Source organism: Podarcis gaigeae, assembly GCF_964106915.1.
Source record: "Podarcis gaigeae genome assembly, chromosome: 6".
Classification (NCBI taxonomy): domain Eukaryota; kingdom Metazoa; phylum Chordata; class Lepidosauria; order Squamata; family Lacertidae; genus Podarcis; species Podarcis gaigeae.
Genome location: NC_139682.1, coordinates 97,427,906 through 97,454,434, shown reverse-complemented (window position 1 = coordinate 97,454,434; position 26,529 = coordinate 97,427,906). Strand labels below are relative to the sequence as shown.

At 45.7% G+C, this 26,529-nt stretch overlaps 1 protein-coding gene across 2 annotated transcripts in view; it reads right to left on the bottom strand.

Moving 5' to 3' along the window:
* LAMC1 (laminin subunit gamma 1) overlaps nt 1–26,529 on the bottom strand; it is a 120,065-nt gene that overhangs the window by 27,347 nt on the left and 66,189 nt on the right. For both annotated transcript variants that reach the window (XR_014565522.1, XM_083743736.1), the window contains exons 2-13: nt 24,169–24,473; nt 19,376–19,506; nt 15,996–16,162; nt 12,201–12,389; nt 8,712–8,829; nt 8,346–8,444; nt 7,237–7,373; nt 6,871–6,993; nt 6,566–6,755; nt 4,494–4,606; nt 1,319–1,540; nt 195–383 (exon numbers count right to left, since the gene is read on the bottom strand). Coding sequence is in view for 1 of the 2 variants with exons in the window: in XM_083743736.1 (XP_083599862.1) it covers nt 195–383; nt 1,319–1,540; nt 4,494–4,606; nt 6,566–6,755; nt 6,871–6,993; nt 7,237–7,373; nt 8,346–8,444; nt 8,712–8,829; nt 12,201–12,389; nt 15,996–16,162; nt 19,376–19,506; nt 24,169–24,473 (1,983 nt within the window). In the remaining variant the exon portion in view is untranslated. The remainder of the gene's footprint in view (nt 1–194; nt 384–1,318; nt 1,541–4,493; nt 4,607–6,565; nt 6,756–6,870; nt 6,994–7,236; nt 7,374–8,345; nt 8,445–8,711; nt 8,830–12,200; nt 12,390–15,995; nt 16,163–19,375; nt 19,507–24,168; nt 24,474–26,529) is intronic.

Genomic DNA, 26,529 nt, shown 5'->3' with positions numbered 1-26,529 from the left:
CTGGACCCTGCCAACCCCCCAGGTAGTTGTCAATGAAGGTATGTGGAACTTGAGCTGTAAAAAGTTCCCCACCCCTGTATTAAAAAAGGTAATAAAGTGTATGGAACATCATTCAACCATTTCCCCACCTTAAGAGACCTCTGGCAAGTAGCATGTGAATACGCATAACTGAAGCTTCATGTATGGCAGCATACCTGTAGTACCAGCTGGGCAACTGGTGCACACCACCTCCTTGGTTTTGGGCACTATGGCACAGCTTGATCCCCCTGGACATGGACACGGCTGGCAGTCGGAAGAGCTACCTGTGGTTGCATCTCCATAATAGCCATCGCTGCACTTCTCACAGTGAGGACCTGCTGTGTTGTCCCTGCAGTCACAGGCTCCTGTTTTAGGTGGGAGAAAGAGGGCAGTTTATTTCCTGCTTGGCAGGGGGTTGGACTCAATGGCCCTTGTGGTCTATTCCAACTCTATGATTCTATGAAGTCGTCTATGCAGCCAGTGGGCAACTGCTTTACCGGAATCTCTCCTGGCCCAGACTAATTTCTCAGCACATGGCCTTTTCCGGAAACATTATGTGCTTAAACCTTAGGGTGTGGACAAGGCACAGGGCTGGATTTATTTTTTCGCTTATGGCTTTGTCTTTCCACTGACTGCTTGCCATTCCAAGAACAGTATTACCAAAGGGGGGGTGGGAGGGAGAGAGAACTGAAAAGTAAAACTAAATGAGGAAGAGGGGAATTTCCCCTGTGAACACTGTCAGGGTCCAGAAGAACTTTCAACTCTGGCTGCTTGGCTTAAATCTTGTAAAGTGCCACAGGCCTCAAATTAGAGACTGAGAAACGGATACAGGCACCTTGCCAGAAGAGGGAGCTACTGGCTTGTTCTTTGCTGTGATCAAGTTCTACCAATGCACCTGGGAAAGCAGTTGCTGGGTGGCATGAATGTTCAAACTCATAAGAACGTAAGAGCCTGGCTGTGGGTCAGGCCAAAAGGGACCCATCTAGCCCAGCTTCCTGTTCTCCCAGTGGCCAACCAGAAGCTTGCGTGAAGCCCACAAACAGCTCCTGGGTCCCCATGTGCAGTTCCTAGGAACCAACATTCCAGGCTGGTGGGCATCGCTTCCTCTTGTGGGAGAAACTGCCATAGGACATCTACATGCTGTGTGAAGAAGTAGTATTTTCAGTCTCAGGTCAACTGCCAATGCTATCAATTCAATGAGACTTCCTGTGATAGCATCATATTCTAGGTCTAATGGCAAAGCTCAAAAATAAAAAAATTAAAAACCCAACACCATCTGCATCTGAGCACTCTCTCTTACCCGATTCAGGGTTGCACGTTTCACTGTGCCCATTGCAGAAGCAAGGCACACACGGACTATAGGGCCCAAGATTGGGGGTCTCCCTCCTGTAGCCCTGGGCACATCGTTCACAGAACTGGCCCAAGTATCCTGTGGGACACGTACAGCTCTCCACCCAAGTTGCTGGTGTTCCAGACCCAGGCCGAGCGCTCACAATAGTGACATCATCCAAATATCCAGCACCTGGAAGAAAAGATGTGGTTCATATAGGCAAATTAGAAGTGTAGAACTATACAGGTAACTATTAGAAGTGTAGGAGCTTAGAACAGCTTTGGAAGCAAAGAACCTGAATCCTGTCCAAGACGAAGACACATGTTCAAGATTTCCCGCTGTGAGCCTCACAGATGTGACCCTCTAGGTGACCTTCTCCCTAAGGCCCTGACCAGGACTCGTGTGGGATGAGAGTGAGGAGGGAAGGAGCCAACTTCCCCACCAGCAAGTTCTGTGGCTACTTTCACCACACTTTTGACTCCCGTAGTCAATTCTTAATTCCTTGGTTGTTTTACAAACCTTCCTATGAGGGATTAGAAATGACCATAACTATTGGCAGCACTGTTGCACTAGGTGAACATATGGTTTAAATGTCAACAAAATCATCTTCCATGTGTTTCTGCTTAGAAGATAGCATATAAATAAATCAAATTATTAGGTTTTGGTTTTAAAAAAACCTTTCTAATTCATCCATGTCAAATTATATATTTTGTGTACTGCAAGGCTTGTTCTAGACCAGGCATAGGCAAACTCGGCCCTCCAGATGATTGGGGACTACAACTTCCATCATCCCTGACCACTGGTCCTGTTAGCTAGGGATGATGGGAGTTGTAGTCCCAAAACATCTAGAGAGCCGAGTTTGCCTCTGCCTGTTCTAGACACATCAAAAAGGTGTTTCAGGAAAACACATTGTAAACTTTATTATGGGAAATCACGTTGGTGAAAGACAGGACTCTACAGTGTCATCTGGTGTCACAGTGTTATAGCGCATATAAAACACTTTTTCTTTACTAAAGTAGCCAAGTCCCAAGGTGAACTATAAACCTTATATTTTTTACTGATGCTGTATGTGCTATATATATATATATTTGTGTGTGTGTGTGTGTGTGTGTAACATTTTTTTTAAAAAAATCTGATTCTGAGCGTTCTCTGTGGGTGGAGTTTTAGCTCATTCTTGGAGAGTCTAAATGACAAAAATATTTAAGGCCGGGAACTATTTTTCTCCCAGATGAATCTGACTAGCAGCCATAAGAATGTGGCCTACACAGCATGATGGTGATGACGATGACGGCGATGACAACAACAACAACAACAACAACAACAACAACACAGCAGCAACAACAACACCCCACCCATCTGGCTGGGTTTCCCCAGCCATTCTGGGCAGCCTACAATAAAGCTTTATTTACTTCAACCAGCTGAATTATATGTGTCTGCAGTGCACAGCCACTTGCACTCTGTTTGTGCCACTCAAATGGATTAGTTTGCATAGACTCTTGACTGAGGAAAGGGAACTGGACTAGATCCCTCTTCAATACCATTCAGGCTCTATGATACGAATTTGTTCCTGATACAGTCCACAAGGTTGGTAAATCTTATGAGCACCAGGGACCCATTATGTAATGTGCAGGAAAAAGAACTTGTTTGCTACCAACTGCACCAGGGGCCAGGAACAAACACTCCATCCCACTTCCTCCTGCACTCCCTAGACCAGTTCTGCCTCCTATCCTGCTTTGTGTGAATTATCATTTTGCATGAGATGTGAAGCAAAGGTCCCTCATATCTATGCTTCACAAATCTGCAAAAAAACATAGCTTTTATTCTCTAGTTCCTGATTTGCATGCAGGCACATGCAACATGAAACCACAGTCAGTGCTGGCAAGTGGAACTGCTCCAGAGACGGCAGGAGGGAAAGTGCCTCTCTGCGGCCGGCTCCTGATCTGCAAGTGCAGGTGCTCAGGGAAGCAGCCCTACATCTGCCCTGGGCCTCCATGTGATGCTGAGAGACCAAAGCAGGGAGATGCCTTTGCACAGCAGAGCTAACAGGCAAGCAGAGATGGCAACTTGCCAAAAAACCCTCCTTGTAAAAGCATGGGAGTGGGTAAAGAATGCAGCTTTCACTACCATAAAATGTATTTGCACACACCATTCCTTCGGCTTATATGGTCAGGAAAGAGCCCCCACAGCTACCGCCCCTTCGCAGATGGACTGGCTGATCTCTTGGCCCAGCCTAACTTTTTAATTCATCCTTTATAAACATTTGTTGTGAGAGCTCCCAGCAAAACTCTAGAGCTCCTCTAACTGGCTCGTTGCTGAAAGTCATGCCCTAGAAATCGCCCTTAGGAAGGGCTCTGCTTCATGTATAAAACAATTTTATGGGACTATATTTTGATGGAAGGATGTTTACATTTTGGGTAGCGAACACTGACTTCAGCCACAGCCCTAGGTGTCCCTGCATGTTTGCAATGAAAGGAATGTTAATTACACCACAATTTCCCTGCATTTCTCCCTCCCCCCTTTCAGCAAAGCTATTCACCAAAGCATACATAACTTACCAATGCTTCTGCAAATTCCATACATTTTATACATATTTAACAGATGCTTTCTGCATTGTATCAGCAAAGCTTTACATTATGGGCAACTTCTGTCAGGTGGTTAATGAATACATAATTCAGAAAGTTCTGCAATTTACATGGGAAAGCAGGGAGGTATTGGCAAAATTAAGATGATCTGTTAAATTCTCAGGTCAATGACAATTTGGACATTTATTATAAGTGCTCATTCAGTTCTGAGATTTACTGGAAAATGTTAAGAATTTTCCTCTGGCCCTCTTCTAAACTTAAACATTACTGGAAAATATCCGCAATTTAGCAAATCTACAACATTTACCATCATCCAACAATAGTTGAATGACAATATTCCAGGGATGAGGAACATGTGTCCCATCAGATGCAGTTGGACGCAAACTCCCATCCGCCCCAGTCAGCCGGCCCAGTTCTCAGGGACGGTAGAAGCTGCAGTCCAACAAGATCTGGAAGGCTTGCAATTCCCGGTCTCTGGCCTATCTCCTCTCCTTCTTGATGCAAAGAGGCTAACGTGCTTGACACCCATGCAGCCTGATCATCCAACTACTGTGGCAACTTACTCCTCTCACTGTAGGTTCCACGGATCTTGATTGCTGTTAAGTTGTGCAGCAGCTTCTGGAACTCAAACGGGGTAAGAGAAGGTCTCCATGGATAATCTGCAGCTTCATGGAGTCTAACAGGGAAGCAACATGCATCACTTTTAAACCTCTAAAGCATTCACTTGTGAGATTAGTCATTCCCCTTCTACAGGACAACTCAAGAAACTGTGCAATGTTACTGTATTATTATTTGGGGGGGCGGGGGGCACTTGCCTCTACCCAGGGATTAGTGCAAAGGGTTAGGCACTTTTATTTGTTTCTTCCTTTCCATCCCACCAGGCTAAGAGATTCTGGAGCAACTTCCCATTCTTTGCCCCCCACCTGGCAGTGGCGTGCCAGCAGCGCTTGAAGGAGGTCACACTCACTCTAGCCTGCCCAGCCATCAGCTGGTCAGCCAAGATTTCCAGAGCCACTAACACCCAAAAGTCTCACACAGCAGCTGCCATGCAGCTCACTATCCATCATCCCGTTCAAATAGGCACAATGATCCCATTCAAATAGGCACCACTGTCAAGTTGGAACAGCTGTGTTTAAAAAGCTATTAGAGTGTGTAAAGGTAAAGGGTAAAGGGACCCCTGACCATTAGGTCCAGTCGTGACTGACTCTGGGGTTGCAGCGCTCATCTCGCTTTATTGGTCGAGGGAGCTGGCGTACAGCTTCCGGGTCATGTGGCCAGCATGACCAAGCCGCTTCTGGCGAACCAGAGGAGTGCACGGAAACGCCGTTCACCTTCCCACCGGAGCGAGACCTATTTCTCTACTTGCACTTTGTGCTTTTGAACTGCTAGGTGGGCAGGAGCTGGGACTGAGCAACGGGAGCTCACCCCGTCACGGGGATTCGAACCGCCGACCTTCTGATCGGCAAGCCCTAGGACAGCAAATGGTTCAACCTGAGGGGGAACGATGCACACAAGACAGTTCTATTTTGCATGCTTTGTTCCAGTTGCATTTTTTACACTGGCAGTGAAGAGAAAGAAAGGTGGCAGCCCTGAAGAGCTGGGAACAAAATGCATCCATAAATAGGACAAGAAACTATCCACATTGAGATAGTCAGAGAAGGTGATCCGAAGACACAGGGAGCTGGTTCTGTTGAATCAAAGCTGGGTCTAAAACATATCCATAAGCTGCCCTGAGCTATTCAGAGGAAGGAGAGGAAAAACAACAAATCAATACAGGATGGAGCTATAATGTTTTTAAGAATGTTACAGTCTGAATTAGCCTTTTATTAATAACCATGTGGGATATAACACTCAGTCCATTTTAAGCTTAAAATATGAATGTGTGTCCTCAAACAAAATTTAGACATGATCCCACAAAAAGTGAAGCAATCACCTGCAGACACACTGGTTGAACGGGAAAAGTTGGGTGCACTCTTAACTCTCCCCAATTAATATTAACAGGACTTCAAAAGTGCTCAACTCTGGCTGGATCATAACCCCTCCTTTCCCCTCAAAAATCAGAGCTTCACACTTTTTAGCCTCAAAAGCGTAGCTCTCTTAAGTGATGCTGACATATTGTTTGGGCTACAAACATCAGACAATTGGTTAGAGTAATCAGTTAAAAACCTACTGCATAATTAAATTGGCAGCAGACATTTTTAAAGTAGCATTCTTTTTAATACAAATTACTTTTAAAAAAATGCTGCATAGAGCTATATTAAAAGAGGTGTTCTTCATCCACTCAGATACAAGGAAAAAATCCCTCTCAATATGCAGGATACTGCCTGCCAAGTGGCATTGGGAATAACATGCCTACATCTAGAACGGAGACATGCATGCACAATAATTATGGGCCAACTTCAAATGGTTGAAAAAAACACAATCTCATTGTTCCCAGAGTTTTTGCAGGCGGCTTTTATCAATGATTCAAGCTAAGTAATTCATAGCTGGCCACAGCTAGAATTCCAATCCGAAACTGCACTCTCTTTAAAGAAACATTTTGTGCTGCGTTAGATTCTGGTTAAAGCCATTTGCTGCTCCTTCGATCAACCTTGAACTTCCCCAGATTAGAAAAACACAATACACATGTCCTCACCTGAAGGCATACTTCAGGGTGCTCTCACTGGGATAGGAGTTGCCTTGAGCAATCAGAGGTACAGATACTCTCAGGCCAGCCCCTTCAAGCACTATGTCCTCCGCAGAAAGGCGTGTGTCCCGCCTATCGACCCGAAAAGAGAATGTCACGTTTTGGCCGTAACTCAAGATTTGATTCCCAAGGAACTTGCCTGAAAGGGAAGCAACAAAGTCCACATCCAAGGAATGGTAAAGGCAGAGAGTTTAGTTGTAAATATTAGCACGCTACCGGTCCATGCAAATAACCATGCCACTCTTGTTATATACCTGGAGCAATGAAGTAGATGGGAAAGGGAGTTTCTGAGATCACAGATATTTCTTGAGTCTCACTAATCCACTGAACTGAGATTTCAGAGCCATCTCGCTGTTCTGCGTGCCAGTCCTCCTCTCCTGAAAGCCACAAAAAGAAACTGGAACTTAAGCGCTGCCAAACTAATTTGCTGCATAGCCTGTGCTTTTCTTGATGTAACCTTATCATTTTATAATTTAATTTATATTTTCTGCAACACAAACCATGTTCTGCTGCAGGGCAGCTGGAATCAGGCAGCTTTCTCTATCTTGTGAAAATAAAATGTTAAAGCTTTTAAGGTATAGGGCAGGAGTTGTTCAAGTTAGACTGAAACTTGCACTTACCAAACTGAAAGCTGGAGGTAATTCGGTAGGTGCTGTATCCAACGGCATTGGTACAGACAGATGAGTGCCCAAAACAGAAGCAGGGAGTGCATCCCCTCGGATTGGCAGGATCCAGGTTAAAAAAGCCAGGTTTACACCTAAAATAAAGTAAAAAACCACTAAGCACTTCTAATCCTTCTCCTACATTGATCTTCTGCCTTCACATCTTTAAGAGTTTCATTTAACTGGGCCACAGAGCTGCATCCACAATATTTCTTACAGTCAAGCTAGACCACTTTGTGGCAGAACTTCACACTAAATCTGAGGAAGCCTTCCATTCTGGTAAAATAACAGCCAGCATCCTGAAAAAGTATTACTAGAGATTGTCTTTCTTCTGTGGTGCAGCAGATAGATGCTGGTCTTTGACCCGGAAAAGCTGGACTCTAATCCCTACTCAGAACCATTCCTCACTTTATACGGCAATTGTTATTTCCATGGCTATATACCCATGTTCTCTTGGAGAGCTGCGACCCAACCTCTGCACAAGTATACAAGGGGGTGTCTAAAGACGTGCACCTGTCATAGATAATCAAATTCACCCTGTGCTTTTGCTAGGATAACAGCAGCGTGTTCCACAACAAATGTTACTGAGCCCTAAAGAGCTTGTTCTCACTAACGGCAGAAGAACTGCTGCAAGTTGAGAAGGAAAAAAAAAGGCCACTACTGCCAAGTGGATCTCTACATATTTAATTCTCAATTGGCAACATGGCCTCATTTCAGTGGCCCAAATTTCTCTTCCATCTCCCCTACAAAAACTGAGCCCAACATTCTCAGGTGAAATCTTTTCACTCAATCCCAGCACAGGTGCCAATTTACTACCCCACCTGCTGTTTGTGAGAAACGGACTGAAACATCAGGAGCTGCTCTCAACCATCAGATTCATTAGGAAGCCTTTCAAAAAGCAGCCATCTCCTAAGCTTGATATGCATCATGGATTTTTTGTAAGGATAAAAAAGGGATCATCCCTTTTGTACACTGCTCTGAGCCCTACAAAGGGCAGAAAGGCAAAGCGCAACAAATGGGTCAAATCCCACATTCAAAATCCTGTGACGCAATGCAAACCCCACTACCTTTCACAGTTGAAGCCCTCAGCGTTGTCTCTGCAGGTGCAACGCCCCGTGTCCATGTTGCACTCGTCCATACTGCCAGCAGGATTGCAAGAGCACCGCCTGGAAGAGAAGCAAAGAAGTCCAGTCAGAGCCCTGAGGAGAAGAAGGAAACCAAGTTTCCAGGTAATATATCAGGAAGGGGCCCTGGGGCCCTGCAGGTATGGATGGGCCACAACTCTCACCAGCCCCCAGCCATCATGGCCAGTGGTCAGGAATGCTGAGAGCTGTAGCCCAGCAACACCAGGAGGTTCCTCATCCCTGTTGCACATTCTCTGTCACAGCCACTACTTTCATCTATATATTGATCTAGGGTCAGTCAACGTTTACCTGCAACCGGCCTCTGTGAGAGAGTGGAAGCCGGGCTGACATCTATCACATTTGTCGCCCATCACACCAGGCTTACAACTGCACCGCCCATAGTTGTCACACTGAGTGCTGAGGGAACCTGTGTGCACAAAATGAGATCAAGGTACTATTAAAAAGCAAATCAACACAAAAACTGCACTATTTGTTCTTCAAACTAGGCCCTTAAATAGGGAGGGACCGGGATCCTAGAATAGGCAAAGGCAATCACAATAGTATATCATTTCTATAGCCCCTCCACCCCAGACTAAAACAATGTTATCTAGATGAAGTAATCTGAAGTAAAATATGCAACATGTGTTAACCATCTAAAGGTTTCCAACCTACACACTCAAATCAGGACTTATCCTATATTGAAGCTGCAATCATCCATAATTTAATACTTGGCACAGTTACAGATAGGTAGCCGTGTTGGTCTGCCATAGTCAAAACAAAAAAAATTCCTTCCAGTAGCACCTTAAAGACCAACTAAGTCAGTTCTTGGTATGAGCTTTCGTGTGCATGCACACTTCTTCAGATACACTGAAACAGAAGTAATACTTGGCAGTTATACGGTGTGTGTGTCCCCCCCCCCCACCCAGTGGTGCATATACTTAGATAAGAACAACCTTTTGCTCCAATACAATGTAAAACAAACTATTTTGATTCTTGCTGGCACAGCTCAGAATAGGCTAAGCCCATGCACGCAAAAATCCTGTACATTTTGTGAGGCAAAAGAGCATGAACTGCGCTGCTAGTTATTTAGTTATATGGTGTTTTTGAGAAGCTCAATATCCAGCTGTCTGTCCACTGCAATTGAGGGAGTTTAAAAAACAGCTTATGATTTGCTTGTCAATTGTATGATTTGCTTGTCAATTGTAGGAAGCAGCAGACTCCACTCCCCCCCCCCAGCTCTCTTTTGCTGATCTGAGTTATAACCTGGGCTTTGCGTACATAATTTCATTTATTTAAAAGCAGTGTTATCATATCTCTCTATGGGCTGCGGGTTGTAGAATGTTCAGCTTCTATATAAATCAGACCAGCAAAGCCACAAGAACCTGGTGTCCTATTACATACATAAAGCAAAAGTCTAGCTTTCACTGAGGTGGCAACTTGAGTCTGGACTGCAGCACTTCCAGTGGCAGGTGGGGGTTCGAGTGATGAAATGCTCCATGAATAAGATTCCTCAAATAAAGGACAGCAGATGACAGGAAGAAGAATTCTAGCACAGCCCTTTTCCTTTAAGGTGGCCCTTGTCTATTGGCAGGGACTGTTTCTGTACAGAGGTGCGTTCTGTCAAAGAGCTTCCACCTGGGCTCTGACGCAGCGCAGACTCAGATATCCTGGGCCAGCGGCAGCCAGGCCAAATGCCACCAGACTCAGCAATCTAAAAAGCTTTCACAGAAGACTCTGCCCCAAAGGCGAGGAGCGATGTCCACTCTCAGATCTCACCTGGAAGGTCATTCCATAACTGCAGAGCACACTGGCTTCACCCCAACCATGTTAAGTTCCTATACTGAAGGAATACAGAACCCAACTATATAGGCTTTGGGGTTTCATAAGCAAGAGGCTTTACCTGAAATAATATAGGTCACAATCCAGTAAAGCACGGATCAACAATCAGCTTCCCAAGAAGCCCACTTCAATAACACACTCTAAATAATCCTGTTGGCAAGTTCTCTTGAAGCATATGCTGTGTCTCCACATATCTTTTCCTTCTAGATTGGTGACTGGCAGCACAGGAAGCAGGCTAGATGCCTCTTACATTAAAGCAGAGGTCGGCAACCTAAGGCACATGGGCCAAAGGCAGCCCATGAGGGTCACTTAACTGGCCCATGAGCCGCCCCTGAACCAAGCTGCCCACTCAGCGAGTCCCCATGCGCCGCGCTAAACCGGCGCAGTGCGGTGTGGGGACTCTCTCCTGTGGCTCTGGAAATCACTTCTGTGCATGCCCAGATGCTGGAAATTGCTTCTGTGGAGGCGCACTTTATGGCGTCTGCGCATGCGCAGAAGCGATTTCCGGCACCGCGGACATGCGCAGACATGATTTTCGGTGTCGCGCTGCGCTGGAGGATCTCTGTGGGAGTGATCCGGCCCATGCCCAGTAAGCCTTGCTGACCCCTGCATTAATGGCAAGGCTTGCTGAACTGGGCCTAGAAGTTAACTGGCATCTCAAAGCATTTAACTCCAAACTAGGATACACTGAGATCATTTGTGTTGCTTTCCAGTGGGTCAAGTATCAGTATTTTAAAGAGACAAGGATGACATTACAAAGCTAATTTCTCATTAGCATTGCAAGAGGTTACTTCATCTTTAGGCTAGAAAAAGATTGACACAAAAAAACATTAAGAGGATTAAAACAAAACAGATTGATTTAGCAACAAGAAGCTCACAAAGACCTTTACCATATACAGTCAACAGTCTTCCTTCAAGCCAGCAATTATTTAGGAACAATTACTCAGGCAAAAATGCCATCTTAAATCAACACACACACACACACACACTTTAAATATACACTGGCTGCCTGTTGTGTCATGGAATATGCTACAAGTTTTTAATGCTCCTTATCAGGCCTTCTAAATTTGCCGTTGACTGAAAAACCAGTCCTCATTGTTGCAACCCCACTTGGCATTTACACTTGGCACAATAGCAAAATAAGAGTCTGATTGCAGCGTTAGCCTGACAGAGAAACACATAAACACAGCTCAGATCAGTGCCTGAGTTGGGCACCTCAGCTATATTACATTCTGTACAGATTTTATTGAATATGTGAATCTGGATAACAACTGTTTAACATTTTAAACACTATTCTACCAATGCCCAAGTACAGATCTCTGTTCACACATCATTCATTCTAGAACTATAGAACTGTAGAGTTGGAAGGGACCATGAGGGTCATCTAGCCCATTCCCCTGCAATGCAGGGATTTGTAGCCCAACACAGGGCTCAAACTTGTGACCCTGAGATTAAGAGTCTCATGCTCTACCAACTGAGCTGTGACCAAGAACGAGAATTCTAGACACACCAGAAGAGGGTTAACCTCATCAGTCACGCCAGATAACTTGAATCACTAGGTGCAGCAAGGAGGCTTAACTCTCCACTCCTGTTGGAGGAAGCACTCGGGGACATCACTGCCTCTTCCATAATGGGCCCCTCCATCGCTGATATTGGGTGGCCATGCCCCATGGGCAGGGCAACCCATTGGCCCCTTCCACGTGATCCTTGCAAGAGACAATCTCTTCTCCATCTCAAATACATCCCACCCATTAGGACTACAACCATTTTGGTAGGCCCCCTACCCTTTAAAAAATAAAGCTGATTTAAGAACTGACTTCACACAAATGTTATTCTAGTTGTTACAATTTAAACCCACAAAGGGTAACCTTTTAAAATTGTCAGCATGCCAAGAACTCTCTCCCTTTGGAAGCTTAACAACTGAAAAACCCAAAGAGATTCACCATCTCTGCCACTCACCAACAGGGTTGCAGTTACATGGCAGGCACGCTTCCTCACTCCCAAGGCGGTAGAAATTCTCCCGACATCTCTCGCAGTTTGGTCCGTCAGTATTACCAAAGCAGCTTGTGCAGTGGCCACCGTGGCCCGTGGAACGGTAGAGTTCAGGATCAAAGTAGCACTCCTGTGACCGGCCATTGCAGTTGCAAGCTAGAGGTAAGGAACAAACATGTGCTTGTTTAGTAGGCCACTAGGCACATCTCCCTGCTAAACCCTTTTCCATCTGCTCCAGGCAACAAATCCAGAAGTAAACGCTACCAAGTCTATAAAGTTGTGCGGGTGCAATTCCTTAGACTTGGGGGCGGGGGGAGGGGGCCCAAATGGAAAGCCTGGGCTGAGCTACCAATCCACAGAGCAGAGTCAAGCTGACCCACCCTTCCTGCATCTGCAGTGTTGAGCTGCTGCCTGATCCTCAGTCCAGCAGCTTTGGGGTAAAACCACCCCAAGGCAGCGGAACCTCAGGGAGCTGCATAGGTACCTTGGTGCAAACCAGAATAGCACTATCCTTATGGTTCCCCTGCTCTTGCCCGAGGCTCCAGGAGGTGGAGGCAATTAGCCTTCGTCCATGAGCATGCCTTCCCCACCCCTCACCCTAAAGGGCTGGAGTCGCGATATGTTGCTGAGTGTACTAGATTTTCCACCCGGCTGTCTCTCCAGCTGTGCTACAGTTTCTAGCCTTCCCACAGCCCTCCCACACAGTTTACACTGCTCTCTGGCATGCAAACTGCAGGGAAAGATAGCAGCGAGACCAGCCTGCCCCAGCTGCATCCTGTGTGTCTGTGCATGTGAATGAGAGAGAACAAACTTTCTGCTTTCCTTAGCACAGACAGGCCTAATTGCTCATGTCTAGGACATGGAGCAGAACAAGAGCTCATCAGACACCAGTTTCGTCAGGCTTTCAACTCAAGTCACAGACTCACATATACAGCTGGGAACTTTCAGCAAACATATGAAGCAAGTTAGGAAGAAATGTTGTCTTCCCTCTCCATGCAGGAAGCTAGCGATTCTAATGCTGGAGGCCAGAGCACACTAGCGTGCAATAAAGCAGGCTAAACTGTGCCTTCAAAAATTAAGCCATTGTGTTGGGTGCTCACCAGAGTGCAGAGTCCCCATGCAGCACAGATGGTATACCCCACCCATCAAATGTATGGGAAGGAACAAAGAAGCACCATACAGCCTGTGCTACAGCTAACAAGTGTGGGGGAATTCCAGAAGCATCATCATAACTCAAAAACATTCTTTCTTTCTCTTTTCTTTTCTTTTCTTTGCATTCAATGATATAAATTCTTTTGCATGACCTGCAGGTGATGGTCTGTTTGAAGTGATACGTTCTACCTGTCCTGGTGCTTTGAAGGTAGCTCTATCTATGGAATACGTACAGGTGATACAGCACTTAAAATTACAAGGATAAGACCCAGGATTGCTTACGTAAAGGCCTCACTAACAGTTTGTGTAGAATGGAAGGCTGGCAAACTGCAGTAGCAGGAGGCTTGCTGATAGCAAAACTCTGAAAGTAGCTTTCTCTGATTGCCAAGTGATAGCTAGGAGATGGTGGGTGGAGGTCTCCCACACGGGGGATATGTTGCTCTTTGTCAGGTGGCCCCTCACTTTGATGGAGGTGCTTTTCTCTAGGCAGGATGGGAGCCCAATGGATGTTGCAATGTGGAGGATATTCTTTTTTGCAGGAGACATTGTTTATTTTCAGTGATCCTTTGGTGTTTTATCTTTGTTGCAAATGCATTTGATTCTAAGAGCCGGTCTGTAAACAATTCTTTATATGTTTTGGATGTCAGGATTTCCAGCACAGATGCTTGTGAGCATCACTGGCTTATGTTGTAAAGACTGGTGACTATTTTGTTATTTCAACAATGAGGAGAACATTCCATCCAATGACACAGTGAGAAACGCACAGCTCAGTGATGTGGTGCCCATTATGGAAGGGGGTGGGGCACTTGATATGAGGCTGCTCTTCTTATAACATGCACTTATATCCAAAGATAGGACTCAGGGGGTCATTTGAGAGTCTTCACTTGAGTTTCAGCTAAATTCATGTTGCTGGATCATACCTTGAAGGAACGAGGGTTCCAGGGAAATAATTTTCACAAAAACAAACATTTCTCAGTTTCTTCAGGAGAGATCATTTGCATCTATAATCAGAACTCTGTTGTATTGCAAACCTGTGTCCGTTGAAAAATCTCTGAAGGCCAGAAATACTTTGCAACTCCAGAAGCAAGAAGATATAGTAGGTATCAGATCAAGCAATTAAAATAAACTGCTTTTATCAATGCTTTTCTCCTCTTTTTTAAAAAAATACCTCTTTCTATGATCACTTAAATTTATTCCCAAGGATGTCACAGAACAACTAACAATTGCACACAGAAGTTTTTAGACAGTTGCCTTACAACAGTTTCCCCCTGCTTCACTGTCATCCTAGTCTACTGTACATTCCAGACAGAAGATAATTCTGCCTGCCACACACTGCAGTCCTCCCAACACCACCCGGGTACCATATGTAAGCACTTTTCCCACAAGAAAAGCAGTCATTATGCAAACAGCTGTAAGGTGCTTTGCCCAGAATAAAGCTCACACAGACGGTTTCTTGATGCACCTAACCCACCACACGACTAGGGTATTTTTTAAGCCTGAGGGTTACAGCAGTTTCTAGGAAAGCAGCAGTCCCTTGTACTGGTTTAAGCTCAAGTCCCATGACCTTTCTCCCCATCAGAACTTTGCACCCAGAATGAAAGACAAGAAATCTAATTTTTCTCCCTTTTCTCCCCCCTAAGGTTTGGGGTTTTTCCCTTTCAAAAAAGAAAGGACTGCCTGCATACCACAAACTCCACAGTAACTCAGAAAAACACTAGGTCTTGGGTAGCATCCAGAATAGAGTTCTCAGATTATTATTATTATTTGTTTAAACAACCCAACCACCAAACACTTTCTAGTACTAATGGCTACAATGATGTGCTTTAAAGTATGTGGGCAACACCTGGGGGAAGTCTCAAAAGCCAAAGGGATTGCTGGACAGGATTTCTACTAGTTAGAGGGCAAGGCTTCTGTGGGGCTGGACTGGGTGACCCTTGGGGTTTGCTTCCACCTCTACATTTCTATGATCCTTGGCCTCTTCCCAGGACTAGGAGAAGCAGAGCAATGTATGCAAAGGGAGAGTCCTGAATATCAGCTTGTATATTTCATGCATATTATAGAATTCCTTTCTTGTGACTGCGGAATCTGGGTCATCCTGGCACAGATTATCTATTTATTTTCATCCATAGAACACAATTCCTGGTGATAATTAGTTAACTCCAGAGGACTATGCTGAATCAACAATGCATAAATGAGAAATACATTTTTTATCTTGCAGTTGGGTAAATAGATTGGTGTGCCAACAATAACCACAGATAACAAGCTGTACAGCACCTAGTGTGGTCTGAATCTTGAGATACGAGACAAAGAATTACCCAACACTCTGCAGGTTCCAAGGGATTTCTACCACACAACACACGCCAACTGATAAGAGGAAACAAAGACATTTGAGGTAGGGTTTAAAATAAGCCAAGCTCCTGAATTAATACAGGATGACAAGAGACAGGAAGGAATTGGATCTTGCCAGGAGGAAAAAGGAAGAGAACACTCCAAAGAGCTTTAAAATTGGCTACCTCCCACATGACAGTAGGAGGTGATGAAATAATTGGCAGGAAGATTTTGCTTCTTAGACAAAGCCAGATTATTTAAGAACAACCCCAGCACACTTACGCAAACATTCGTTGGCACTCTCTGCCGTTGCTCTTCTCCAAGGCCGGTCGTTGTAAAAAGGGAGGCACTTTTCACAGTCCACCCCAAAGGTATTGTGCTTGCAATTGCAGGACAGCTTTCCATATTCATTCTTCACACACTCGCTTGCGTGGCCGTTGCATTTACACCTGCACGGTAGGAGCAAGACTTCAGGAAGAAATGTACATCTTGTGCCCCACAAGAGTCCAAACCTCCTACACAAGCAGACTGACTCACATCAAAGGAACTCCTGGGGTCTGTCTGTTCCTTCCCGCCTCCACCCCAAGGAAAGTGATTCTCAGGGCAGTGGAAATTTCTTAACATACAGTGGTGCCCCGCAAGACAAACGCCTCGCAAGACGAAAAACCCGCTAGACGAAAGGGTTTTCCGTTTTGGAGGCGCTTCGCAAAACGAATTTTCCTATGGGCTTGCTTCGCAAGAAGAAAGCCCATAGGGAAATCTCCGGGGACCTCTTTTAAATGCTAGCAGTGGGGAGCAAAGCCTTTCCCCCCCACCTCCGGCCTTCAGAAGAGGTCCAGGAAGGCCGGCGGGGGCCGAAAGGCTTTGCTCCCCACCGCCAGCATTTTAAAAGCAGTCCGGGATAGCAGGGAAGCGCTTCCCGCTATCCCGGATGGCTTTTGAAGGCAGGCAGGGGGGAGCAAAGACTTTTGCCCCCTGCCCGCCTTCAGAAGAGGTCCTTCTGAAGGCTGGCAGGGGGGCAAAAGTCTTTGCTCCCCCCTGCCTGCCTTCCCGGGAGAGCGGAGAAACGCTCTTTGTCCCCCCTGCCTGCCTTCCCGGGGGCTTTTAAATCGCCCCGGAACAGCGGAGAATTCCTCCGCTGTCTCGGGGCGATTTTAAAATGCTGGCGGGCGGCAGCATTTTAAGATCGCCCCGGACAGCGGAGAAGTCCTCCACTGTCCCGGGGTTTTTAAAATGCTGGGGGACGGCAGCGAAGGCTTCGCTGCCGCCCGCCAGCATTTTAAGATCGCCCCGGGACAGCGGAGGAATTCTCCGCTGTCCCAGGGCGATTTAAAAGCCCCCGGGAAGGCAGGCAGGGGGGACAAAGACTTTTGCCCCCCGCCAGCCTTCAGAAGAGGTCCTGGACCTCTTTTAAAATGCTGGGGGACGGCAGCGTAGGCTTCGCTGCCGCCCGCCAGCATTTTAAGATCGCCCCGGGACAGCGGAAAAGTCTCCGCTGTCCCGGGAAGGCAGGCGGGGGGGGGGAAGCAAAGACTTTCGCCCCCCGCCGGCCTTCAGAAAAGGTCGGGGGACAGACTGTCCCCGGACCTGGTCTGAAGGCGGTTTCCATAGGAACGCATTGATTGATTTTCAATGCATTCCTATGGGAAACCGTGCTTCGCAAGACGAAAAACCCGCAAGACGAAAAGACTTGCGGAACGAATTAATTTCGTCTTGCGAGGCACCACTGTACAATGAACCAATACAGTCACCCGACCTCTCTCAAGTGACGGCTAAAGCAAAGTAGTAGGTGAGAAAGCAATTTCTAAACGTTTTTTTTTCTTTAAAAGAAAGAAACCGAGCCCAATGTGCTTCCATATTCCTTGAGGAATCACCTTTTATATTGCCAATGAAAAGCGTGCAGTATAGACAGGCAAACAGGGACCTGTTGTAACATTTCTACCTTTGCTGCCCTGGGCTTCTTTGGGAGAAAGAGCAGGATAGAAGTAGCAACAATTATTCCAATATAGCTTTCAGGTGTCCCTATCACATCCGCTCCACTATGTTATTATGCAGCTGATTTCTCCAGAGTTAGCCCAAACCAGTGGCTCTCAAATGGTGTGACACACCACACTAGTGTGGCAGGAGAGAATGGCAAGTGTGGCAGGAAAATTCAGGGACAATCAGTATTATATTTTAGGAATGATTCATGCTCTTACGTAGTTGCATTGTTTTATACCTTCTAGGTGTCCCACGATCATATGATAAAGTAGTTGTGTTCTATGTTATAAATCAAGCACTGTTAGGAGTTGTGTCTTTTTGTTTTCCAACACATTTCTCATCAATAAAAACATTTGGTGTGGTGCAAGCAAATTTTAATTCTGACAGTGTGGCCCAGAGAAATTCTTTTGAGAAGCACTGATTTAGACACAACCCAAGTGTTATCAAAACTCAACTGGGTTTGCCCTCATGACTCTGACAGAAGTGTTATTGTTTTACAGACTGAAGAATACAGACACATCTAAGTCAATCAAAGGCAGATAAAGGATGCTGCTATTATTGAAAAATGAAACAAAAATGCTACTATGCCAGAGCACATAACTTACTGGGAGAGCAAACATGATGAAGTTGTGCAAAGCAATTTCAAAGTTTACAAATGATACGTACTCTGCGTACCTACTCTAGCAGCCAGAGTTTAGTGGCTAGAAGTTCAAAGAGTGCATTGTGAGCCAAGAAGCCCAACTTCTACCTTATTTGCCTTATGCAAACCAGCTCTTCAGCATCAGTTGTCTCCTTCTTCCACATCTTTGCATGCGGATAAATATACTGGCCTAACTGAGAAGGCTGTTGTGAAAGTTACTGGTGTGATATATACAAAGTGCTCTGAGCAAGTTGGAAAAGTTAAGTATTTGTATGGAAAGCTTTTATAGACAACTGTTAGCTTAAACAAAGTCAGGGATAAGGCAGAGCTGCAATTAACACACAACCGTTAGCAATACTTTCCCCTGCTTCTCATCTGAACTGTCAAACAATTATTAACCAGTGAAAAGGGTTTTCAGCAGGGGGCTGGTCCACTGTCCCTCAGACCTTGTGTGGGGCTGGACTGTATTTTTTTTTTGGGGGGGGGAATAAAAATGAACAAATTCCTGTGCCCCACAAATAACCCAGAGATGCATTTTAAATAAAAGCACACATTCTACTCATGTAAAAACACGCTGATGTAAAAACACACCATCCGTGGGCCGGATTGAGAGCGCTATTGGGCTGGATCCGGCCCCCGGGCCTTAGGTTGCCTGCCCATGGGTTAAATTCTCATGTCTGGGTTTTACTTTATGACAACCTCTTTTATCATGGACAGAGACTTTTCATAAAATGTAAACAACGCCAAGTAATCATGAGAAGTACTACTGAACTTTATAAGCTTGACCTGGTTACATGAATCTAGTGCAAATGAACTTGAAGAATGCACCATAGATATTGGAATAGTCCTTGAGCCTGTTAAATATCAGTACACAAGTTCAGTAACAGATGTTTTATTAAGTCATCATTTTAAAATGAAAAATAACTTTAACTGTTTGTACATACAAATAAAAATTGGGGGGGGGGGGGGTTGCAGTCAGAAGCCCCAAGCAAACACTTATTTAAGATATTAAATATATAATTGGATGTGGTTTACTACTTACCTGCCACCCACAGCAAAGTCAGAAATGGCATAGTAATAAGACTTGAGAACTTTGGGATCATTAAAAACTTCATCTCCAAAGGTGTTCAGGCGATTAAGGCTGACTCTGATATCGGTAGCAGTTACCCATTCCTAAAAGGGGAAATTGAAATGAAGCCACAATACACGTATGAACAAGCCACAGAAACACTCAATGTATAGCATATATTCTATGTGACTCTAGCCAAGGTTTGTTTTTGGCTTATTGCTTGTGGTTTGCTTGGGGAAAACAAACCCAGAGGCAAGGTTCAGGTGTAATGCTAAGCCACACGCAGCAGCAGGAGGCGGACGGGGAGCAGAGCACCCAACACTTCGTCCTGCTGCACGTTCTGCTTTGAACCACAGTCACGTTTAACTATAGTTTAAAGGGACATGCAAATGAGGCCATTGCCAGTAGGCCTGTTGGGCCTTGTAGTTCCACATTATTCATTATTTCCTTGAGAACACAACTCATCCATTATCAAAACTCGTTATATTTTTTAAAAAATCCCTTTATAACCTCACGCGAGAGCTTAAGAAGCCTATTTGAACAGCATTTTAAAAATTCTGTACCAACTGTGCATTCATTCTCCAATCACCCATCTGGTTACTGCTCTGTGCTGTGACAACCATAAAGTCACAAACAGAGCATTTGGATTGCCAGGTTGTGCAAAACCTGCAGCCTCTGGACACATTATTATTATAATAATAATTATAGTTGTTGTTGTTATTATTATTATTAGAATTTATATACCGCCCTATACCTGGGGGTCTCAGGGCAGTTCACAGAATAAAATCAAGATGTAAAACCACAAAATATATAATAAAAAGAAAAAGAACAACCAAATACCCCCCCCCACAAAAAAGTACATTTTAAAAGGGCATAGGATGTAAATCAGATCAACCAAAGGCCTGGTCAAAAAGGAACGTTTTTGCCTGGCGCCTAAAGGTGTATAATGAAGGTGTCAGGCGAACTTCCCTGGGGAGAGCATTCCACAGATGGGGGGCCACTACAGAGAAGGCCCTGTTCTCGTGTTGCCACCCTCAGAAGGGCCTCAGAAGATGATCTCAGGGTCCGGGTAGGTTCATGTGGAAAGAAGCAGTCCTTGAGGTATTGTGGTCCTGAGCCATCTAAGGCTTTATAGGTCAAAACCAGCACTTTGAATTGGGCCTGGAAACTAATTGGTAGTCAGTGCAGGCTGACCAGAATCAGTGAAATATACTCAAACCGTCTTGCTCCGGTGAGCTACCTGGCCACTGAATTCTGCACTAGCAGACGTTTTTGAACAATATTCAGAGGCAGCCCTACGTATAACACATTGCAGTAATCTAACCTTGAGGTTACCTGAGCATATACAACAGTAGTTGGGCTATCCCTGTCCAGATAAGGATGTAGCTGGGCCACTAGCCAAAGCTGATGGAAGGCACTCCAGGCCACTGAGACCTTAGCCTCAAGCGACAGCAAAGGATCCAGGTGTACCCCCAAGCTATGAACCTGCTCCTTCAGAGGAAGTGTAACCCCATCAAGAGCAGGCAGCCTTCCAGCCCATCCGGTCTAGGGAACCACCCACTAACCGTGCCTCAGCGTGATCTGGATTGAGTTTAAGTTTGTTGGCTCTCATCCAGTCCATTATCAAGGCATTTCCACTGACTCACCTGCAGATGTAAAGGAGAAACAGAGCTGAGTGTCATCAGCATTCTGCTGACAACGTACTCCAAAGCTCTGAATAACCCCACCCAGCGGTTTCATGTAGATGTTAAACAACATGGGGGATAGGATTAAGCCCTGTGGAACCCCACACTGAAGGTTCCACAGGGCTGAAAAGCATTCCCCAAGTAACAGCCTCTGGGAAAGATCATCCGAGTAGGACTGGAACCACCGCAAAGCGGTGCCACCCACCCCTAGTTCAGAGAGTCGCTCCAGAAGAATATCATGGTTGATGGTATTGAAAGCTGCTGAGAGGTCGAGAAAAATTAACAGGGACATGTTTCCCTTATCTCTTTCTCGACAGAGGTCATCATACAGGGTGACCAAAGCAGTTTCTGCTAAACCCTGATTGAAATGGATCCAGAAAATCAGTTTCTTCCAAAAGTGCCTGGATCTGGTCTGTGACTACTCACTCCAGAGCCTTGCCCAGGAAAGGGAGATTAGCAACTGGCCAGTAGTTAGTTGGATTTTCTGAGTCCAGGGAAGGTTTCTTAAGGAGAAGGTTTCACTGCCTCCTTCAAACAGGCAGGGACCACCCCTCTCGTAAAGAGGCATTGATCACCTCCCTGGCCCAGCCAGCTGTTCCTTCCCTGCTGGCTTTTATCAGCCAAGAGGGGCAATGGTCTCGAGCGCAAGTGGTCGCTCTGACTGATCCAAGCGCCTTGTCCACATTCTCGAGCCGTACCAACTGAAACTCATCCAACGCAACAGGACTAGACTGCTCTGGACACCCCATGGGATTCATCTGCTATAACAGCAGAGTCAGTTGTCTTGGTGGATGCAAGCAATTTTATCCTCAAAATGTTTTGCAAACAATTCACATCAGCTACTGCTGCTCCCGCCACCTCCTCTGGGCCATCCTGTAAAAGGCCCTGTCCTGTCTGAAAAAGTTCTGCCGGACGACATGATGAGGATGCCATGGAGGCTATTTTGCTGTCTTCACTGCCACTAGGGAGGCTCCATAATGAGCTCTTACCAGTGTTTGGTTGCATTCATTTGAATCTTTCCTCCACTTGCATTCAAGCCGTCTCCCAGCTTGTTTCCTCGCCCTAAGCTCTGGAGTATACCAGGGGGCCAGTCGGGCTCCACGAAGTAGGAGAGGGCACTCAGTGGCAATCGTGGCAATAGCCTGAGCCATTCAGGTGTTCCAGAGGTCAACCAGGACTTCAACAGGCGCACCAGTCATATCAGCCAGAAAACCCCCCATTTGGAATCCCACTGAATCCATCAGCCTCCAAGGGTGGACCTTCCTAATAGGTCCCCCACCTCTGCAGAGGAGGAAAAGGTGCTGAAATTCTAAATGTAAACAGGAAGTGACCACGACAAGGGACTGATGTCAATGTTCTGCACATTCAAATCACCGTCTTCCTGCCTAGTTGAAAAGACAAGGTCCAGAGTGTGGGCTTCCATGTGTGTTGGGCCAGTGACATGTTGGGACAGCCCCATGGTTGTCATGGCAGCCATGAAGCCCAGAGCCAGCTGCCTTGGCATGGATGTTGAAGTCTCCCAGAATCAGCAGTCTGGGAGTCCTCAACACCACTTCCAAGACCAGCTCTGTCAGCTCAGGAAGGGAGACTGCTGGGCAGCGAGGCGGGTGGTAAACCAGCAGAATCCCTAATCTGTCCTGATTGGCCAATGCCAGGAACACACACTCTAGACCCCCCCCAAACTGGACAGAGGCCCTAGGGATAGAGTCGACCCTCAAGCTCAACTCAGCTAAGCAGTTGAGTCCTCAGGGATGCTAGCGTATCTTGGGATTTATTTCTACCCCATATCCTTCTTTCTAAATGGTTTGGAATGCTTTGCTTGGTCCAGGAAGTAGGGGAGAAATTTAAAAAAGTAACCCAAGATATGTACATGTATTTAGTTTGCTAGAAGTTTTCCAGTCTCAGAACCAAGTACACATGTATAATACACACAATGAATCATACTTACACGAATGCTTTGTTTTAAATTCTCAGCTTCCGCTTTCCCATCAACTCACCACAACCCAAGGGAAACCAGCACAATTGCTGCAGAATAGATACCTGCCCCAAGGCTCTTGGGCTCAAGTCTGTCTTTTCTTGGGAGCCTGCATTCCAGCACATACTGAATAATCATCAGAGAGGCTTTCATGTTCACAGCAACCAGTATTTTTCCTGTTCATTTCATAGCTTTAAGATGTGCTGATGCCAATTTGAAAAGGAAGCAGGCGGATCCCACGGAAAAACAAATACAACAGCGATGCAACACAACAGTTCTGTTTCCCTTAAAAGGAAGATGCCTGGTTTCCTTGTTAGGAGGTGTGACAGGATGTAAATTTAAATGGATCAGTTAAACAGAGGCAGTGATGGCCCCCAACTTAGATCGCTTTTGAAGAAGATTAGACAAATTCATAGATATTAAGGCTATCCAATGGCACTGTACTTCTGAATAATGCTGCTGGAAACTGCAGGAGAGAAGAGTGCTGTTGCTCTCAGGTCCTGCTTGGGGTCTTCCCACGGCCAGTGTGACAACAGGATACTGGACTAGATGGGCCATGGACCTGATCCAGCAGGCTCTTCTTATGTTCTTATAAAAATCTGCACCAGTTTTCCCCTGCAACAAACCACTGGACCTACATGGTGGACCCCAAAAACAGCCAAATTCCCAAGCTCTCCCATTACGGTTTTACTAATTATTCTTCATCACACATGTATATTGGTCTCCTTCAAAGGAGCAGACAGGTTGTTCTGTGGTTCCCATTCATTTCAATAGAGATTGTGCCAGAGAATGTGTGAGGAATCGCACCCTGAGGCTCAGATCTGTCCATTCCCACTGAGCTGCACTCAGGTGCTTCACGTCTCACGCCAGGGTCTCCCTGACCAGCTGCTAAACAGCAAGATACAGAACACACCTGAAGAAGCAGGACCATAGATAACCTCGCTAACTGGAGCATGCTGTGGGCCTACATTGGGGTTATCCATAAAAAGTAGAGAAGAGCTGCCTAGTGTCTTTTTCTGGTTGTACCCAGGAGAGACTTAGATATGAAGAACTGAGGGTGTCTCAATCACAGCCTCTAATCCAGATCCAATCCCCATTCTCCTTACCTGTAAGACAGGGCTGTTGTCAAAGTTGTAAGCGCTGGGCCTGCCCTCCAGTGTTGAAAAGGCTACGTTGCCTCCCGTGAGTGGAGAAATGTCACTGAACTCGTCTGTGCAAAGGGCCTGCTGTTCATCCTCCCCGGTCCTGATGAAGGCACGGCTGGATTTGCGGTAGGTGTTCTCGCATGAGCCACTGTAGTACTGGTAAGGCACCCAAGGACCATCTTCCCGAGTGCGTTTGTAGATGGCAAAGCTCTCCGGCCGGCTGGTGTGAAATTTCAGGCGTACGTATGTAATATCAAAGGCCTTTCCTGTAAGAGAAGAAAAAGTGTTGGGAGTTTGAGACAAGAGCAGCAAGAGAGAGAAATGTCTCTTCGTTCTTTTCAAAGTCTGCAGGGTCGACTTGCTATAAAGGTTTGTGTGAAAAATCAGAATGAGAAGCTATGTTTATAATATCAAAACAAAACGAAAAGGCTATGTTTGTCATACTGTAAACTTGTAAATGGTCGCTCTCCTGGTTACTTGTGGCAAGAAAAGACATTAGGCAATAGGTTAGAGGGAGTTTTAGCACACTAGATGAGAATGGACACTTCTTCCCAGCTGAAAATGTGCCACAAATGTTTTAGAGTGGTGTGCATACACAGCTTTGTCATTTTACCTGCAAGGAGTGCAACTGGTATTATTTTAAATTTTTCATAACAGCACAACTGCCCACTCTGTCATTTTACTAAAGGAACAATTAATCAATAGCATTTGTATCCAGCCCGTCCTCCGCATGAGCTCAGTGCAGAATGCATGGAACTTATCCTTTTTTTGCCAAAGCAAGGTAGGCGAGTGATATATTGACCTGTCCAAGGTCCTCTGTGAATGTCATGGGGTGGACAGAGATTTTAACTCTGATCTACTGTGCCTACGTACCATACTCTACCCGTGTCAACTCATGGGATGCAACTGTGGTGGTCCTTTCCAAGGACACAAAAAGTAATGTGCAAATTCACTTTTTGGACTCTGACATGCAACAAAACACTTGTGTGTATCTTCTTCCCCTATGCCAACAATGCCCAAGCAACTGAGGCTGAGGAGGATGAAAGGAGCACACTCCAAAAGCTAGCACTGAAGACAGGAGTCCTTGCTCCAACATAGGTCTCACTATGCGCATATGAAATGTGCAGCCGGTCTGCATGCAAGTCAATGAAACATGAGGCTTCTCCATGTAGTTAATGCTTGATTTGGCCTGAAAGGAAATCTGAGGGTGCAATGTTAGTAGTCACTGGATTACACTGTAGGGCTGCACACTACTCACCCAGCACAACGTGTAATATGGAGATAAAAGGAACAGGTAACACAGCACCGTCCTAGGCCAAAGTCCCACTTCTCCAGCACCCCATTCTCACAGTGTCCAACCAAATGCCTATGGGAAGTCTGCAAGCAGAACCCGAGTACATCAGCACTCTCCACATCCGATTCCCAGAAACTGGTAGTCTCCACCATACGGCCGTTGTTGCTAGCATCCCCTGATAACCACAAGCCCCATGCATCTGTCTAATCCCCTTTTAAAGCCATCCGTGCTGGTGGCCAGCACTACATATGATGGGGACAAAGTCCAGTTTAATTTTGTGCTGTGTGAAGAGGTTCACTGGATGACCCTGAGCATCTACATTTTCCACACCATGCACAATTTTGTACATGTTCCCCCTCTTACTCGCCCTTTTTTCCCTAAAATGTCCCAAACGTCCCAACTTTTCTCCTAGAGCAATTGTGGCCTATAACCTCAGGGTTACTGGAAGCTTCTCTCTCTGTTTCAGACCAAACCCCAACCTGCTATAAGGGGCTGATACATCTGGACAACACAGCAACACAGCTGTGCAAACCACGTAGAAGCGAAACTACACTGCAGGGTTGTCCCTCTCTGGAGAGCCCTTGCCAGCAAGGCAGCGCTAGAAAGACCGTAAGGCAGCTTCCTAAGCAAAATATATGGAACACTTGAAAGTCTATATAAGTGCTAAATAAATAAATGCTAGAAACAACAACACCCCATTGCTTTGTTTTAAAAAGGTACTCGCATAATCTTGAGCCTCACATAATCTTAAGAACTCCAAGACAGGAGACATGTTTCTGTGTAGGACACTGAATGAAACCACAGCAACTGGTTCAGAAGTGCAATATACGTTTCCCACAAAGATGATGGGCTCATACTTTCACTTTCCCTGCAGTTGACACAGCAAAGAGGAAATGCTGGAGCCAAGCCAGAGAACTGGGATAGTCTGGGCTCTTGTTGTGACAATCAGAGCCTTTGTTAGCTCCTCATTTCGTGCCATTATAGTTAGGATCAAGGAACTGTTTTCGACTCAACTTAACCATCCCAGG